The 15,850-nt window shown below is 38.0% G+C and overlaps 1 protein-coding gene across 1 annotated transcript; it reads left to right on the top strand.

Annotated features, from left to right (window-relative positions):
- Positions 1-8,349: 8,349 nt before the first annotated feature.
- Positions 8,350-9,610, top strand: LOC131018100 (putative late blight resistance protein homolog R1A-10). Its single transcript, XM_057946822.1, has 2 exons — positions 8,350-8,370; positions 8,453-9,610. Exons 1-2 carry the CDS (start codon positions 8,350-8,352, stop codon positions 9,608-9,610), a joined length of 1,179 nt encoding a protein of 392 aa, XP_057802805.1.
- The last annotated feature ends 6,240 nt before the right edge of the window (positions 9,611-15,850 follow it).

Below are 15,850 nucleotides of genomic sequence, written 5' to 3'. Positions count from 1 at the left end.
CGAAAAAAACGACCCGCCCTATTTCGGCGTCGTTGGGCCGTCGGTAATTACCGGCGGGAAGTTCGCCGCCGGTAATTTCGCCGGTATTGAGGCGTTTTTTTTGTAGTGTATGTGATTGGGTTTTATCCTGTTAATCAAAAACCCAACATGCAACAAAGAGTCCAAATTAAGTTAGTTAGGAAAGATAATAAAAAGAGATTGGTTTGAAATTTATCAAGTAGGTAGTGGGTAGACTTAAACCTAGTCAAAGAAATGCACAGAAGTTTAGTGTTAATTTCAGTTTATATTCAACTTTTCACTCTTTTTATAATTCTATTCCCACTTGATTAATTCTATCCCAATCTTTTCAATATATATCAAGTAGAGCATTTTAAACCTCAAAATTGATTGATGATTTTTCAAGATCATGATATATATGTTACTCATATTTGTAGATAAAATTAAAAGTATTGTTGGATAATCCAAAACATGAGTATTCGACTCATCACGGAAAAAATAAAAAATTATTATTAACTCTCTTCAAAAAAGAAGAAAAAAAACTTATAATACTAAACAAATAGTATTGTGAATTACCTTTAGAGTTCAGTACAATTAATTTATAGATATAATGAAAAAAGTTCTCGCCATTGTCACAGTAAGAAGTTTAATTGAAATTGGAGATGAATGGAGGTTTTTCATTAAGAGGTCTAAACTTCCCTTTGCAGTTGAGAAAGTTAACCTTGAGTGGTTGGAGGCTTTCTTGGAGTGATATGACGACCATTGGTTCATTACCGTATCTTCAAGTGCTTAAACTACGAAACTTTGCTTGCTACGGCACTCACTGGGAAACAACTGAGGGAGAATTTCGTGAACTGAGACTTCTGCTAATTGAGCAATCAAATTTGAGGTATTGGGGTACTGAAGCTAGCCACTTCCCGAGACTCGAGTGTCTAATACTTCATCAGTGTGATCTAAATCTCATTCCAAGTAATATTGGAGACATTCCAACACTTAAACTCATCGAGGTTGACGATATGTGGCCCAGAGATCTTTTGGCATCAGCAAAAAGTATAGAAGAGAAACGATGGAATTCTGGAAATGATAGCTTTCAAGTTCGTGTGAAGCGTTCCTGACAATATAGATACTCCTTTTCAGGTTAGATATTTTGTAGTATTTGAATAATTTCGAAACTGCTCTTCATAGATTCAAGTTATCATTATGTTTGTGATGATAAGTCGTCTAAAACTCTTTTGAGATCAGCAAAAGGAATAGAAGAAACAACAAAATTCTGGAAATGGTAAGCTGCTCTTCTAACAATATAGATACCATGTCTGCTCCTTTTCATGAAAGTAATAATAAATTTATTTCATAATGTAATGTTTTAAAAATAGATAGCTAGAGAATTTTCTGATAGTTTTTCATTTTAAAGGGTGTAGCTTCACTATTTTTTTTATTTTTTTTTAAATAACATCATACATATGACCATGGACTATTGAGTCCAGTGTTATAGATTATTTTTAATATTCCAAGTACCTATAACAACAAACAAATAAGTCTGATGTCTATTAGCATATTTTCATGCTAAAAGACCACAGACAACATAAGACTACAAATAAAACACATACGATCATAGGCTTTGACAAAAACCATTGTCGTATGTGTCATGTCGTATCCAATTTTTGTTGTAGTGATCAGGTTAGAGATTTGTAAAATTTGAATAATTTGGTTGCCTTTATTTCGAGAACTGCTCTGTATGGAGCCATCATTTTCTTTTTGAGAAAATATTGGTGAAAATGCACACTTGCATCTTGCTCTCGTCTGAACATTTAATTTGCTACTTGGTTTTGTTAGATGACTCCTATAGTGGATAGGAGTGGGCCTTTTGTTTTATGCTTTTTATTGGGCTTTAGCCCACTAATTAAGGCTTATATATTAGTCCACATTGCTTGTGATTTGTGAAAACACCTATAAAATTAAGGGCAGATATGCTTGTGTATGTGTGCTAGGAAAGAAGAGAGAGAGGTTGAGAGAGAAATGAGAGGCTTGGGCTCTCTGGGCCATTTGTTTTATGGTTTTTATTGGTCTTTAGCCCACTAAAACTGATATTTTAGTCGTCATAGCTTGTGATTTGTGAAAACTATAAGGAGGTGTTAAGTACAAACTCGGGGATTTACGAGAGAATTAACTATCGAAATTCCATCATTAAATTTTAGAAATCTATATACTAATAGAAAAAGAGCGAATGACAATTTAAGGGACAACTTGTGGATTGCCTATTTTACCCCTAAAATATAAATTTGTTAGTATAGATTAATAATTATCAACATCACGATATTTCAATTAATTTTGACTCCTTTCTTTTTTACCTTTTTAAAGATAATGACTCACGATTTTTCAATCCATTGACTTCATAATTATCTTAATTAAGGGATATAATATAATTATCTATGGAAGAAGTTCACTCTAATTCCGTATATATTTATATATATCAAAATCTTTATCTTATGTACTAACTAAACTAAACTCTAAATATAAATAAAAATTAATTAAAGTTCTAATAATTCTTCTCCAACTCAATCAATTATCTCCTCGCAACTAACCTCAAAGCCATCCTTCCGCACCATCGCATACAACCTCGCCGCCGCTGTGAGCCTCCGGTCCGCCGCGCTTCACCGTTGCTCTTAGTCTTTTTTCCGGTCGCCGCCTCCCCTCTTCGAAGGCCGGTTGAGGTTAGTTTTGATTCTCGCTTCGTCTGTAATAAGCTTGCTCTTAATTAGTCGGGCAGAGAAGCTTGAAGGTGATCTATCAAGGTAAGGATATCCATGTTTTGGTCATGGAAGGATATATGCAAATAAGATTGACATTATTATGGATTAAAGAAGCAATATTTTGTTTGCCAATTTGCTCCGCAGGTCGCCGCCGTCGACTGGAATTTCATAATTTCCTCCGCACATGGGTACGCCTATGATATTATATTCAAATTTCAGGAGATTATATTTTGTTTTCAGTATGAATATGCTACAAAATAGTTTGCGATTTTATGGTATTTGATGGTTTGTATTTCTCATTGCTCAATATCTAAGATTATCAATCCCAATAATAAACTAAGATATAGATTCAGACTCTCTCAAAATTATATCTCCATAACTTCTCTCAAGAACATAAACTTTGCAGCATGAATTTTAAACATTTATTTGTTTCCAAATTGGATGTCCTATCACCTTGTAAGTAAAAAATATCTAAATATCTAAATATATATCGATATAAATCGATAGTAAATTATATATTTATAAATTTACTAGCAGCTAGAACATAGTACGTATTATTGAATGTGGCTTAATTGTGTAATTTATCAAAATAAAATTAGTAAGGCATAGTTATATTTTAATTTATTTTTTGAGAGAAAAAAAGGCATAATTTAATTCAAAATTTTGTGCTCCAATTATATTCGGGAAAACATAAAAAGTTGAGAGGTGAAAATTCATGTGAGGGGCAGGAGCACATCTCACGATTTTGGGTTACAATTTTCTAGAGAGTAGCAATACTGAGTGGCCTTTGTCAGTTTGAGGAAGACAATTGAGATGATTGTAATTAATACACTGTGAAAAATTCTTTCGAAGATTGAAAGATTATCCTTCAATGGACAATGTTCAGCTTCATATTTCTAAAGATGTCAACTTAGATCAACGAGTATATAATTCTCCACATGCAGATCAAATTGCAGCTATATGGGTTGAGGGAAATAATGAAAATATTCCATTGGAGCGGGATATTGTAGTTCATGCTCATTCCGGCGACAGACATAGAATAAAGCATTATTATGGATGTTATGATCCTTTGCAATATTCACTTCTTTTTCCAATGGGCGAAACAGGTTGGCATCAAAACATTAGAAAGATTGATCCAGCATCTTTGGTTCTGTTCGCTAATATTTTCACCACGCCGCAAGTATACGGGTAGTTGTAATATATGGAAGCAAGGTCGTATCCCACAAGGATTAGTAGTTCAATCTAGTGATTATCCTAAGTCATTATGCTATAGCTATTTAGACTAAACAATGAGGTGAGTGGTTTGATTAACTAACAAATTCAAAGACAAAATAAGAACAATCAAACAAAGTGGATTAATTAAGTGATGAAGGTGGTTTAGGGATTAGGCATCGATGGATTAGCAATGGACTTCAAATTAGCTCAATATTAGTCTTGATATTCCTATTTATCTAGAGTGATCTCCCCACTAGTTCTAGCCCCCTCCCGGACGACTAAAACGGTAGATTACGGGTCATAGTTGCCGTCCCCGGTCAACTTCTAACCTATAACTCCCAAAAGCACAAAGGATCGGTAAACTCTCACCCAACTCTCAACCTCCCGGTTTATTGAGTCAATATGTTTCAAGCTCCTAATCTATTATGATTATCCTCTCCCAATTCAAATCACAAATTAGAAATGCATAGAAAGTGGCCAACAATCCATACAAGAATTAAAGCTAGGGCTTGAAAAGATAATAACAAGGAAATAATCAAGACATATATTAAGCATAATAATCAATCCATCACATAATCAACTAGCCTAATCCCCAAACCAATGGGGGATTTATTCAAACATGTTCACAAACAACAAACCTAAATCAAAGAAATACATAAATGAAAGAGAGAGTAAGAAGTGACAAATCCTATTAATGAGCTTTCTTCAATCTTCTCTCCTCTTCAATGCATTCAATCTTGGTAAAAAGATGTGGTAATGGAGGCTAGGGTTTGGTGTGGAGGAATTGGGGAAGATGGAAAATGGGTGTGTTGAATGTTGGGGATGATGAATAATGTGAGGAAAAGGGGGAGAAAGGGGTTTAAGGGCTGAAAAACGCGACTCCGCTCTTTTCCCGCGGTCATGGCCCGCGCCCGTGGTGCTCAAACGTGGGCAAAACTCAGGGAACCCGCGGTCCCGCCCCGCGGCCGCGGGTGGTGACCGCGGTACACCCCTGGAATTGGGAACAGCTGACCCGCGGTCCCACCCCGCGGCCGCGGGTGGTGACCGCGGGGTACTGGGCATTTTGCACAGTCCGCTCGTTTTGCTCCGTTCTCCCTCGTCCGGACTCGGATTTGGTCGCCGTTTGCGCTCACGGATTCCTCTCGAGACGTACTTCAATCTCATATCTTCAAAATGCTCCAATTAATCCTTTATTTTTCCTGAAATTACTCCAAAACTACACCAAGATATCAAATCTTCATAAAACTAAATATTCGGGCACAAACAAGCATTCACAAGCAAAACATGAAGGGAAATGACAACAAAACATGTGGAATTGAGGTATGAAAACCATGTTTGTCAGGTTCGTAACACAAATTCTGTTTCTACTTCTACTTCATTAGCAAGAACCATAACTACAGGCGATATTATCTCCAATGAAGAACAAGGTATCTCTATTAGCTTTTTATAAATTGATTGATGATTAAATTAGTTAAGTATCATATTTTATATTTTTATAATGTTTATAATTGATTTTACTAATTTGATAAATTGTAGTATTAAACTTTTGGATAATTTTATTCTTCTAAAGTTATATTATTCCAATTATGAGATTATAATTTAAAATACGTACATTCATTCAATATCACGTGTAAAAGTTTTCGTCTTGGAATTTTTTTTATTTTTAGCCATCCAAACTACGAAGGGATTCAACCCATTGCTGCCATTGATCACTAATTAACAGCAATTAATGAGTTAAGCCTCATAGAGTAAATATAATATAGTAAGCGGGTTTAGAAAAAGTTGAAGTTGTCGAAAACTTTGATAAATAATCTAGAGTAGGCTATTTTATTTCGGGCGACGTGGGCGAAATGCTTTTACATTAATTATCTACAGATTCAATTTTGCTTATTGTTGACATATATATTTATTTTGTATATTGTTATGTTTATTTTATTTTACTAATCACTTAATATAACTTTTTTTATTTTTATTTTGTATTTTTCTATGTTTTTAGGTGTTAGAAGAGAAAACGTTAAGAATGTATCATGTCGAGAATATATTTGCTATAAGATACAGATTAGAAATCCAAGACAATATTCCATACTCTTATTAGCTGGAAGATTATTACAGCAATATATAGTGGATATGTACATAAAATTGGAGACAACAAGACTGGATTATTATCGTCAAAACCAATCAACTATGAGAGCAGAATTGTATCAAGGAATTGTGGATAGTGTCTTTAATGGAGAATTAAGAGGGAGTGAAGTTGGCAAAAGAATTGTTCTACCAGCAACATTTATAGGAGGACCAAGAGATATGCGTCGTAGATATCTTGATGCATTGACATTAGTACAAAGATTTGGAAAACCAGATCTATTCATTACAATGACTTGCAATCCAGAGTGGAAAGAAATACAGCAAGCATTATATGATGGTCAAACAGCTCAAGAACGTCCAGACTTAACTACACGAGTATTTCGAGCAAAACTGCAAGACCTGAAATATCAATTATTCAAGAGGAAAATTTTTGGACATGTAGCTGAAGGAATATTAAATTGAATTAACGTTCCGTTTGCCCGATGATCGTTTCTTGGATTATTACTAATTTATCATACAACGATTAATCCTAACATGCTCCTATGAATTTACAGCTGCACATAGGTGTCAGGAATTACTTACTTGTAAATTGGATGCACAAGTGGTTGATGATCGTATCGAACAACTCCAGTTCTGATCTTCTAGACTGTATCCCGCTCTAGTCTCACCGTTGGATGGACAACGAACTGTGAGAAAACCCAAGCCAGAAATATCCCACGTTTCCTGCGCCTCCCTCAGTTCTCAAAACCCTAATTAATATCAGTGTATTTTTTCTGAGAGCTGACAGCTGTATTTAAATAAATTAAATACGTGTGGGGCGCAGATTAGGGTGTGTGGGGCGTCTTCTGCCTATCGTATGTGTCATGTCGTATTCAATTTTTGTTGTAGTGATCAGGTTAGAGATTTGTAAAATTTGAATAATTTGGTTGCCTTTATTTTGAGAACTGCTCTGTATGGAGCCATCATTTTCTTTTTCAGAAAATATTGGTGAAAATGCACACTTGCATCTTCCTCTCGTCTGAACATTTAATTTGCTACTTGATTTTGTTAGATGACTCCTATAGAGGCTAGGAGTGGGCCTTTTGTTTTATGCTTTTTATTGGGCTTTAGCCCACTAAGGCTTATATATTAGTCCACATTGCTTGTGATTTGTGAAAACACCTATAAAATTAAGGGCAGATATGCTTGTGTATGTGTGCTACGAAAGAAGAGAGAGAGGTTGAGAGAGAAATGAGAGGCTTGGGCTCTCTGGGCCATTTGTTTTATGGTTTTTATTGGTCTTTAGCCCACTAAAACTGATATTTTAGTCCTCATAGCTTGTGATTTGTGAAAACTATAAGGAGGTGTTAAGTACAAACTCGGGGATTTACGAGAGAATTAACTATCGAAATTCCATCATTAAATTTTAGAAATATATTTAAAAAAGTAGTAATGATATTCGATCGTTATATTGAAAAAAAAATCATTATTAGCAATCGATATATCAATCGTTATTTTTTTGTAATAATAATAAAATAAATAAATACTACTACCTCCGTCCATAAAAAATAGTCCTGGTAAGGGACAACAAGAGTTTTAATAAAAATGGTTATTGTATTGTGAGTGAAGGTGAGAGAGTCTCACTTAACAAGTAGTGTTTATAAATAATGATAATTAATTGTATTTTGAATGGAGAATAAGACCCACCATGAGATAGTTTTTTAAAAATGCAAAGGACCTAATTTTTGTGGACATCTCAAAATGATAAAAAAAAAATGACTATTTTTTGTGGACGGATGGAGTATTAAGAGCACCTCCAGTGGAGGATTGAGTATTAGATAATTTTTAACGATTGATATTTTTATTGTTAAATATAAAAAAAATTAAAATAAAATGATCCCTTGTTAACGATCGAATATTCACTCGTTATTATTTTTATTAAAAAAGACTGAAAACATAATAATTATCGATTAAATTGGATAATTATTTCTCAATCATCCTCAAAAGTAATTGCATTGTATTCTATACTAAATAAGTATCGTGAATAATTTATAGATTTCGCTAGAATTAATTTGTAATTTCAGTAGAATTGATTTATAGATTCAATGAAATAATTCTATCTATTTTCGCAATAAGGAGTTTAATTGAAATAAGGAGAATCTGTAAGTCACAACGCTTATATCTCCTCAATTATTATCAGAAACATTATGTGGCTACCTTTCTTCTACCTTCAGCTCTCACAGTGGCTACCTTTCTTCTACATTATGTCGCTTAAGATTCTATCAAATTCTCGTCCAAAATTCTCTCCCTTCGACTGACATCGATCATGGCGGCCTACGCAGCCTTGGTTTCTCTAATGCATATCATAGACGACCTCGAGAGCCATCATTCCCCTCCAATCCCTCACTGAAAATGTCTTGTTCTTGCAGCAGTTTCTCGAAGCTTATATCTCCCCTGTTTCCGACGAAGCAGATCCATTGGAGATGCGTATTGCAGATGCAGCTTATGCAGCTGAAGACGCCATCGAATCTCATATCGTGGCCAAGATTCAGCTGAGCAGATCCAGAGAAACCATTCGCGGCCGATTCCTCAGCTGCTTTCGAGCTGAGGAAGAGATGAACTTGTTTCAATATGTGCAAAATGTGATACAAGAAATGGATCAGATCAAGACTTTGGCGAAGCAGAGCAATACAGAGAAGGTGGCGCTCCATGATAAGCCGCGTAGCTTCATCTCTGCTTCTTCTTCCACTGAGAAGAACAGTAGTGGCATGGTGGTGTGGTCCGAGGGTGTCGTGAATGGAATCTTGGAAAGGCTCGTTTCGGACCAACGCCAGCGCCAAGTCATCCCGATCACAGGAATGGGCGGGATAGGTAAGACCACTCTTGCCAAAACTGTTTATTCGAAAAAAATTATTGAGCAGCGTTTTGATGTTTGTGCTTGGACTACTATTTCTCAACAATACAACACAAGGGAAATTCTTTGTGAACTTGTTTCTCAAGCCACTAAAAAAACAAAGGAACAACTGAGTGAAAAGAGTGAAGATGAACAAGGATTAGAGCTCCACCAGTATTTGCCAGGTAGAAGGTTTCTAATTGTGATGGATGATATGTGGAGTATCAAAGCATGGGATGGGATACAACGTTTCTTTCCCGAAAATGAGAATTATAGTCGGATATTAGTGACGACTAGGCTTTCCCACTTGAGTTCCCAGTTGAACAACAACTATAGCCTTCAAATGGAATTTTTAGATGAGGTTAGAAGCTGGGAACTTTTCTCAAAAACTGTGTTTGGGTTTGGAAGTTGCCCTCATGAGTTAGAGAAAATTGGAAAGAAAATAGTAGAGAATTGCAGAGGACTTCCTTTATCAATTGTTGTAGTGGCGGGTATTTTGAGAAATAGGGAACACACTCTAGGAGTTTGGGAATCAATTAGGAAGAACTTAGCTTCAGAAGTGAATTTGGAGAATGATAAGAATTGCATTAAACTGTTGAAAATGAGCTATAATCATTTGCCAGTTTATTTAAAGCCATGTTTTTTGTATATGGGAGTGTTTGAGGAGGATGATTCGGTTAGAGTCTCAACGTGAAGCTATGGGTTTCTGAAGGATTTTTAAAACCCATGAATGGCAAAAGTTTGGAAACTATTGCCATAGAGTTCTTAAAGGACTTGATTGATAGAAATCTCATTCTAATTGGTGAAGTGGGGTCTACAGGAAGCATAAAATTCGTCGAAATTCATGATTTGTTGAGGGATTTATGCTTGAACCAGAGCAAGAAAAATGGGTTCTATCATGTGATAGGGTAATCTAGTCCTCGAGGCATGAGTAGCCAACACCGCGTTGTTATACCCAGGAACACGCCAAAGAAGAAAGTCCTTGACGACTTGCAGTCTATGCCACGTGCTCGTTCCATTATCAGTGAATATGGGAATGTCCCGCGTATTAAGAATTCCGGGTTGCTTAGAACATTACATGCATACAAGTTTCCTTATTCTGAATTAGATGAACGCCACGTGATCAAGTCCCTTGCGTCTCAGTATGTTAACTTGCGCCACCTTGCTGTTAGAGTTGGTAGCATGTCCTCGATCTTTACCTCATTTACTTGCTTCTGGAATCTGCACATTTTGATTGTTTCTTGTATTGGGAAGGAGTTCACTGCACCTGCTGAGATTTGGAGAATGCCACAACTTAGGCATATTGAAATGATAGGAAGTTTTTATCTTCCAGAACCTTCGAGTGATGATGTCGTCGTCATGGAGAATCTACTGGTGCTAGAGAGAATAACAGATTTCAAGTGCAGTGAAGAGGTGGTTAAGAGAATTCCCAATATAAAAAAATTGAGGATAGAGTATTTTAGGAGAGGTGGAATCGAGCAAGATGATTATTATTGTCTGAACAATATCAAACGTCTGTGTAAATTGGAATCCCTCTACATATCGTGCTGGTATGATTTTAGAGCTTCTCTGTATGTACTCACATTTCCCAAAGCCTCAAGAAGTTGACTCTTAACATGAAAAATGACTTTGAATGGGAAAAAATGTTGGAAAAGATAGGTGCATTGCCCCTTCTCGAGAAGTTCAAGTTGTGGTACGGGTGCTTTGGAACAGGCAAGTGGGGAATGGTTGAAGGCCAATTCCCTTCCCTCAAATACTTGGGATTGCATTTGTCCCAGTTTGGAGCATTGGACTGCGGAATCGAGCTCCATCTTCTGATTATGAATTTAAGAACATCAAGTTGTGAATTCAAAAACATTAAGATGTGAATTCATACATTTAGTCGTGAATTCAAGAAATTGCCAATAAATCGGAGTTATTCAGAAAACCAACACATTAACATCAGCATATCAATGTAAATACGCTTCCTTCACAGTATGACAAAATCATTTAAAAAATCAAACAAATTAACTAAACAATTTCAATTGTAGTTAAGCTTCAAACAATTCGCCCGCTTCTCATTAAGAGGATCCATCAAATCAACAAAACTCCTCACTAAAATCACCAATTCACCCAAATCTCAGTAGATCAACTTCTATTTCGCCCAAATCTCAGTATGTAAGAGAGGGTCCATTTTTCCAAATCTCAGTATGTAAGCTCGGCCTGCGTGGTACACATTTTTCCAAACCACTGAACGCAAAAAAAAATGAAAATAATGAAACCAAATGTTAAAAACATGTTATCATCATAGAAGAGAGAATTTGTTTCTTGAATATTGTTCTTGTATTTCTTTTTTCTTTTATTTTACCTGCTGATACAATCATCCCCTTTTATAGTGTTTAGAAAGGGAGCTGATATTCTACAACATCATGAGGATCCCTACAACATCATGAGGATTCCTACAACATCATGAGGATCCCTACAACATCATGAAGATTCCTACAACATCATGAGGATCCCTATAATTAAGGGATCCTTGATTATCTTTTGACTAACTTTATCTTTTGACTAACTTTTTTTATTCTCAACACTCCCCCTCAAGTTGAGTGACGGGATTTCCGATACTCAACTTGGAAAGAACTTCTGAGAAACTTTTGAAATCTACAGCTTTGGTTAGGATATCAGCGAGCTGATCTTCGGACCTCACGAACGGGAGCTCCACAATCTTTTCCTCAATCTTTTCCTTGATGAAGTGCCTATCCACTTCGACATGTTTAGTTCTGTCATGTTGAACTGGGTTCTCAGATATGCTGATGGCAGCCTTGTTGTCGCAGTACATTTGACACGTCTTTGTTGAGTGAAGTCCTAATTCCATCAACAATCTTCTTAGCCAAAGGACTTCGGTTAACCCACTCTTGATCCCTCTGAATTCTGATTCTGCACTTGAGAGAGCTACCACCTTTTGTTTCTTACTCCTCCATGAGACAAGATTCCCTCCGATGAATGCAAAGTATCCAGCTGTTGACTTCCTGTCTACTGGGTTTCCAGCCCAGTCAGCATCTGTGTAAGCTTGTACCTCGAGGTGTTCAGTCTTCTTGAACAGCACTCCATAGTCAAAAGTCTTCTTCAAATATCTCACAATTCTGAGCGCAGCTTCCATGTGGTCAGCCTGTGGTTGGTGCATGAATTGGCTAACAACACCAACAGCATAAGCAATGTCAGGTCGAGTATGGGAAAGATAGATAAGTTTCCCTACCAGACGCTGATATTGTCCTCGATCAGCTAACTGAGCTCCTTCCACAATTTGTAGCCCATGATTTACGATCATAGGAGTTTCTGCTGGCTTGCAATCTAGCATCCCAGTTTCAGCTAGGAGATCTAGAGTATACTTCTTCTGGTTGATGAAGATCCCCTTCTTTGATCTGAGAACTTCAATTCCGAGGAAGTATTTTAGTTTTCCTAAGTCCTTCATTTCGAACTCTTTGAACAAGCTTTCTTTCAACTTTTGAATCTCCTCTGTGTCATCCCCTGTTATAATCATGTCATCAACATAAATAACCAAACAAGAGATTAGATCACCTCGTTTTTTTAAGAATAAGGTGTGATCTGAGTTGCTTTGCTGGTACCCAAACTTCTTCATGGCTGCGGTGAATCTTCCAAACCAAGCTCTAGGAGACTGCTTGAGCCCATATAAGGTTTTCTTCAACTTGCAAACTTCACCCTCTCCAAAATCTCCTGAAAAGCCTTGAGGCACCTCCATGTAGACTTCTCTCTCTTCTTCAAGCTCTCCATGTAGGAAAGCATTTGTAACATCGAACTGATGAAGATCCCAGTCCTTATTAGCAGCAATTGAGAGGAGCACTCTGACAGTGTTCATCTTTGCAACAGGTGAGAAGGTCTCCTCATAGTCGATTCCATACATCTGTGTGTATCCTTTTGCGACCAATCGAGCTTTGTAACGCTCAATAGATCCATCCGGTCTCCTTTTGATTGTGAAGACCCATCTGCATCCTACAGTTTTCTTCCCTTTTGGTAGTCTACACTTCTCCCATGTATGGTTTCGATTCAGTGCACTTATTTCTTTCTTCATGGCATCTCTCCAGTGTTCACTTTTCAGAGCCTGTTCTGCTGTTTGTGGTATTTCTTCATCATACAGGGCCGCCTCATAAGCTGCGGCGGTTTTGGATATGTTTCCTTTTGCTACATTCCCAATTGCGTACCGAGAATTCTTCCCAAACTTTTCCGGGGAATACCGTTTGGGAGGGATACCCCGAGTACTCCTGGGTGGTAGAACATATCCCTTTGTACCTTCATTTGCTGTATTCTCCTCATGATCCCTTTCAACAAGGCATTGATTCTCTCCCTGATTCCTTTCAACATCTTGAGACATATGATCAGTGAAACCATAAATCTCAGTGGTAAGTTCAGGGGTGTTTACCTCAGATACCAGCGGCGGAGGAGATATTGGCTGAGGAGGCGGACTTTGTACAGTAGTGGATGGAGTTTGCTCTGTGGCAAGGTTAACTTTTTCTGTTGGATCTGCTTCCGGGCTGTTTGGCATTGGTAACCAACTTAACAAGTCAATCTCACTCTCACTCTCCCCCTGACTGGTAAGGTGGTTATTGTAAAAATACTCAGTTTCAAGGAAATCACAGTTCATGGTGGTGATAATTTGACGGGTTTTGGAATTGTAACACCTATATCCTTTTTGATTAACCCCATATCCTACAAACACACACTTGACTGCACAAGGAGAGAGTTTGGTGCGTTCATGTTTAGGAATGTGAACGAAAACAGAGCACCCAAAGACCCGTGGTTGAAGTGTAAGGGCAATAGGTATGGAAGCCAGGGTAGACAATTTCTGTAATGGGGTTTTAAGTTTAAGAGTCCTAGTAGGGAGACGGTTGACAAGGTAAACCGAGGTTGCCACAGCCTCGGGCCAAAAAGAGGAGGGAACATGAGACTCAATCATCATAGAACGAGTCATTTCAAGTAAAATTCGGTTTTTCCTTTCGGCAACTCCGTTTTGTTCAGGAGTGTGGGGGCAAGTAGTTTGATGAATAATCCCTTTTGTTTGACAAAAAATTTTCATGGAATTATTAACAAATTCCCCCCATTGTCGGTTCTAAGGGTTTGTATGTTTTTCTGAAACTGAGTTTGAGCCATAGTATGGAAATGAGTAAATTTTTCAAAAACTTCAGATTTGTGTTTTAAAAAATATACCCATGTCATCCTAGTGCAATCATCAATAAATAACAAAAAATATTTAAAACCTTGTCCCCCTATCACGGGCGAAGGACCCCAAACGTCAGAATGAACTAAAGAAAACATAGAGTTCACTTGTGTATCATTTGATTTGAAAGATTGTCTATGGCTTTTAGCTAAGATACAAGTTTCACAAGAAAGAGTATCACTTTGGAGTAATTTTGGAAATAAAAGTTTAAGGTATCCCGTGGAAGGATGTCCTAACCGACGATGCCAAAGCCAAGCTTCCCGGTTTGCAGTTCCGTGAGCCAGCATCACATTGCCTTTTTGAGCAATCTCATCCACATAGTACAGTCCATTTTTCTCAGTGCCACGCCCAATAATCTCCCCCGTCCTGATATCCTGAAGAAAACAGAAGTGAGGATGCATTAGCATGGTACAATTGAGTTCTTTGGTAACATGACTAATTGACAACAACTTATGAGATAGGGACGGAACATATAGACAATTGGATAATCGCAAGGTTGGGGTAATTTCTATATTTCCGGCCCCTTCTACTTGAGTTAAGTCACCATTAGCAGTTTGCACATGAGTTCTAAAGGATTTTGATGACTCAAGTATATCTGATTTATCAAAAGTCATAGTGTCTGTAGCCCCACAATCAAAAATCCAATTTTTGTTCCTACTGATTTGTTTATTTGAGACTTGACATGCAGTAGGGGTTTTTTTCGAATTTTCACAAAGTTTAGGGTCAAAATTAGACTTTTGCATAACTGTGGGGCTGTTTTGAATAACATGGGGTTCATTCTGGGATTTCCCTAAACTTGAGGGACTAGACTCAAAAAAATGGGGTTTCTTTTGTAATTTTCGAAAAAATAGGGGACTGAAATTGAGAGAAGGCAAAAATGGGAGGGTTTGATGGATATTCATCAAACCCTATACCTAATATTTCCTCCCTTTGACCGAACAATCTCGCCTCTCTCTCCCTTTGACTGAAATCATCCGCTGATTCCTCCTTTCCTCTCACTGCTCCGCCTCCATTAACGCCGGCATAGGCTCCGGCAGTCGACAGCCTGCTGTTTCCTCGGCCATCTCGGCCTGGGAAGGCGGTCGCGGTTACGCCTCTCTCGGAATTCTCGGCTCCACCCACGGCTACCGCCGATCCGGCGGTCTCTCGGCCATCAACGCCGGCCGCCGCCTTCCCTTTTGCTTCCCACCATTCGGGGTAGCCGATGAGTCGAAAGCACCCTTCTTTGGTGTGCCTCGTCATTCCACAGTTTGTGCAAATGAGCTTCGATTTGTCCTCCCTTTTTGGTTTCGAAAATGGTAAGCCGGGACCTCTGCCGCCGGAGGTGCTGGCAGCGTGGGGTGGTCGGCCGCTGGTTCCAGAGTGGTGGCGGGAGGAGGCGAGTCCAGCCCCTATTTCTCCCGATGATGAGCCTTTATTTTCGGTAGAGTTGGTTGCCGGCTGCAGGATCTGTAGCCGGGCGGCCTCTCGTCTTACTTTTGAGAAAGCCGATTCGGCTGAGGGAATGGGTGTTTCTTTGAGGATGTTTCGCCGGATGTTATCGTATTTCCGATCCAACCCAGAGAGGAATTGATAGAGTCTCCGGTTCTCGATTAATTTCCGGTATTTATTGATTCCTTCTTCACAACACCCGAGAGGATCCGGCTCCCTTCGATCGATGGTGAGCCAAATCGCCTGCAGTTCGTTCCAATAATCCTCTAGAGTAAGTACTCCTTGGCTTAC

The sequence above is a fragment of the Salvia miltiorrhiza genome, chromosome 3 (genome assembly GCF_028751815.1).
Source record: "Salvia miltiorrhiza cultivar Shanhuang (shh) chromosome 3, IMPLAD_Smil_shh, whole genome shotgun sequence".
Lineage (NCBI taxonomy): Eukaryota > Viridiplantae > Streptophyta > Magnoliopsida > Lamiales > Lamiaceae > Salvia > Salvia miltiorrhiza.
Note: the sequence above shows the minus strand (reverse complement) of the source record. Positions and strands in the feature narration are given on the sequence as shown.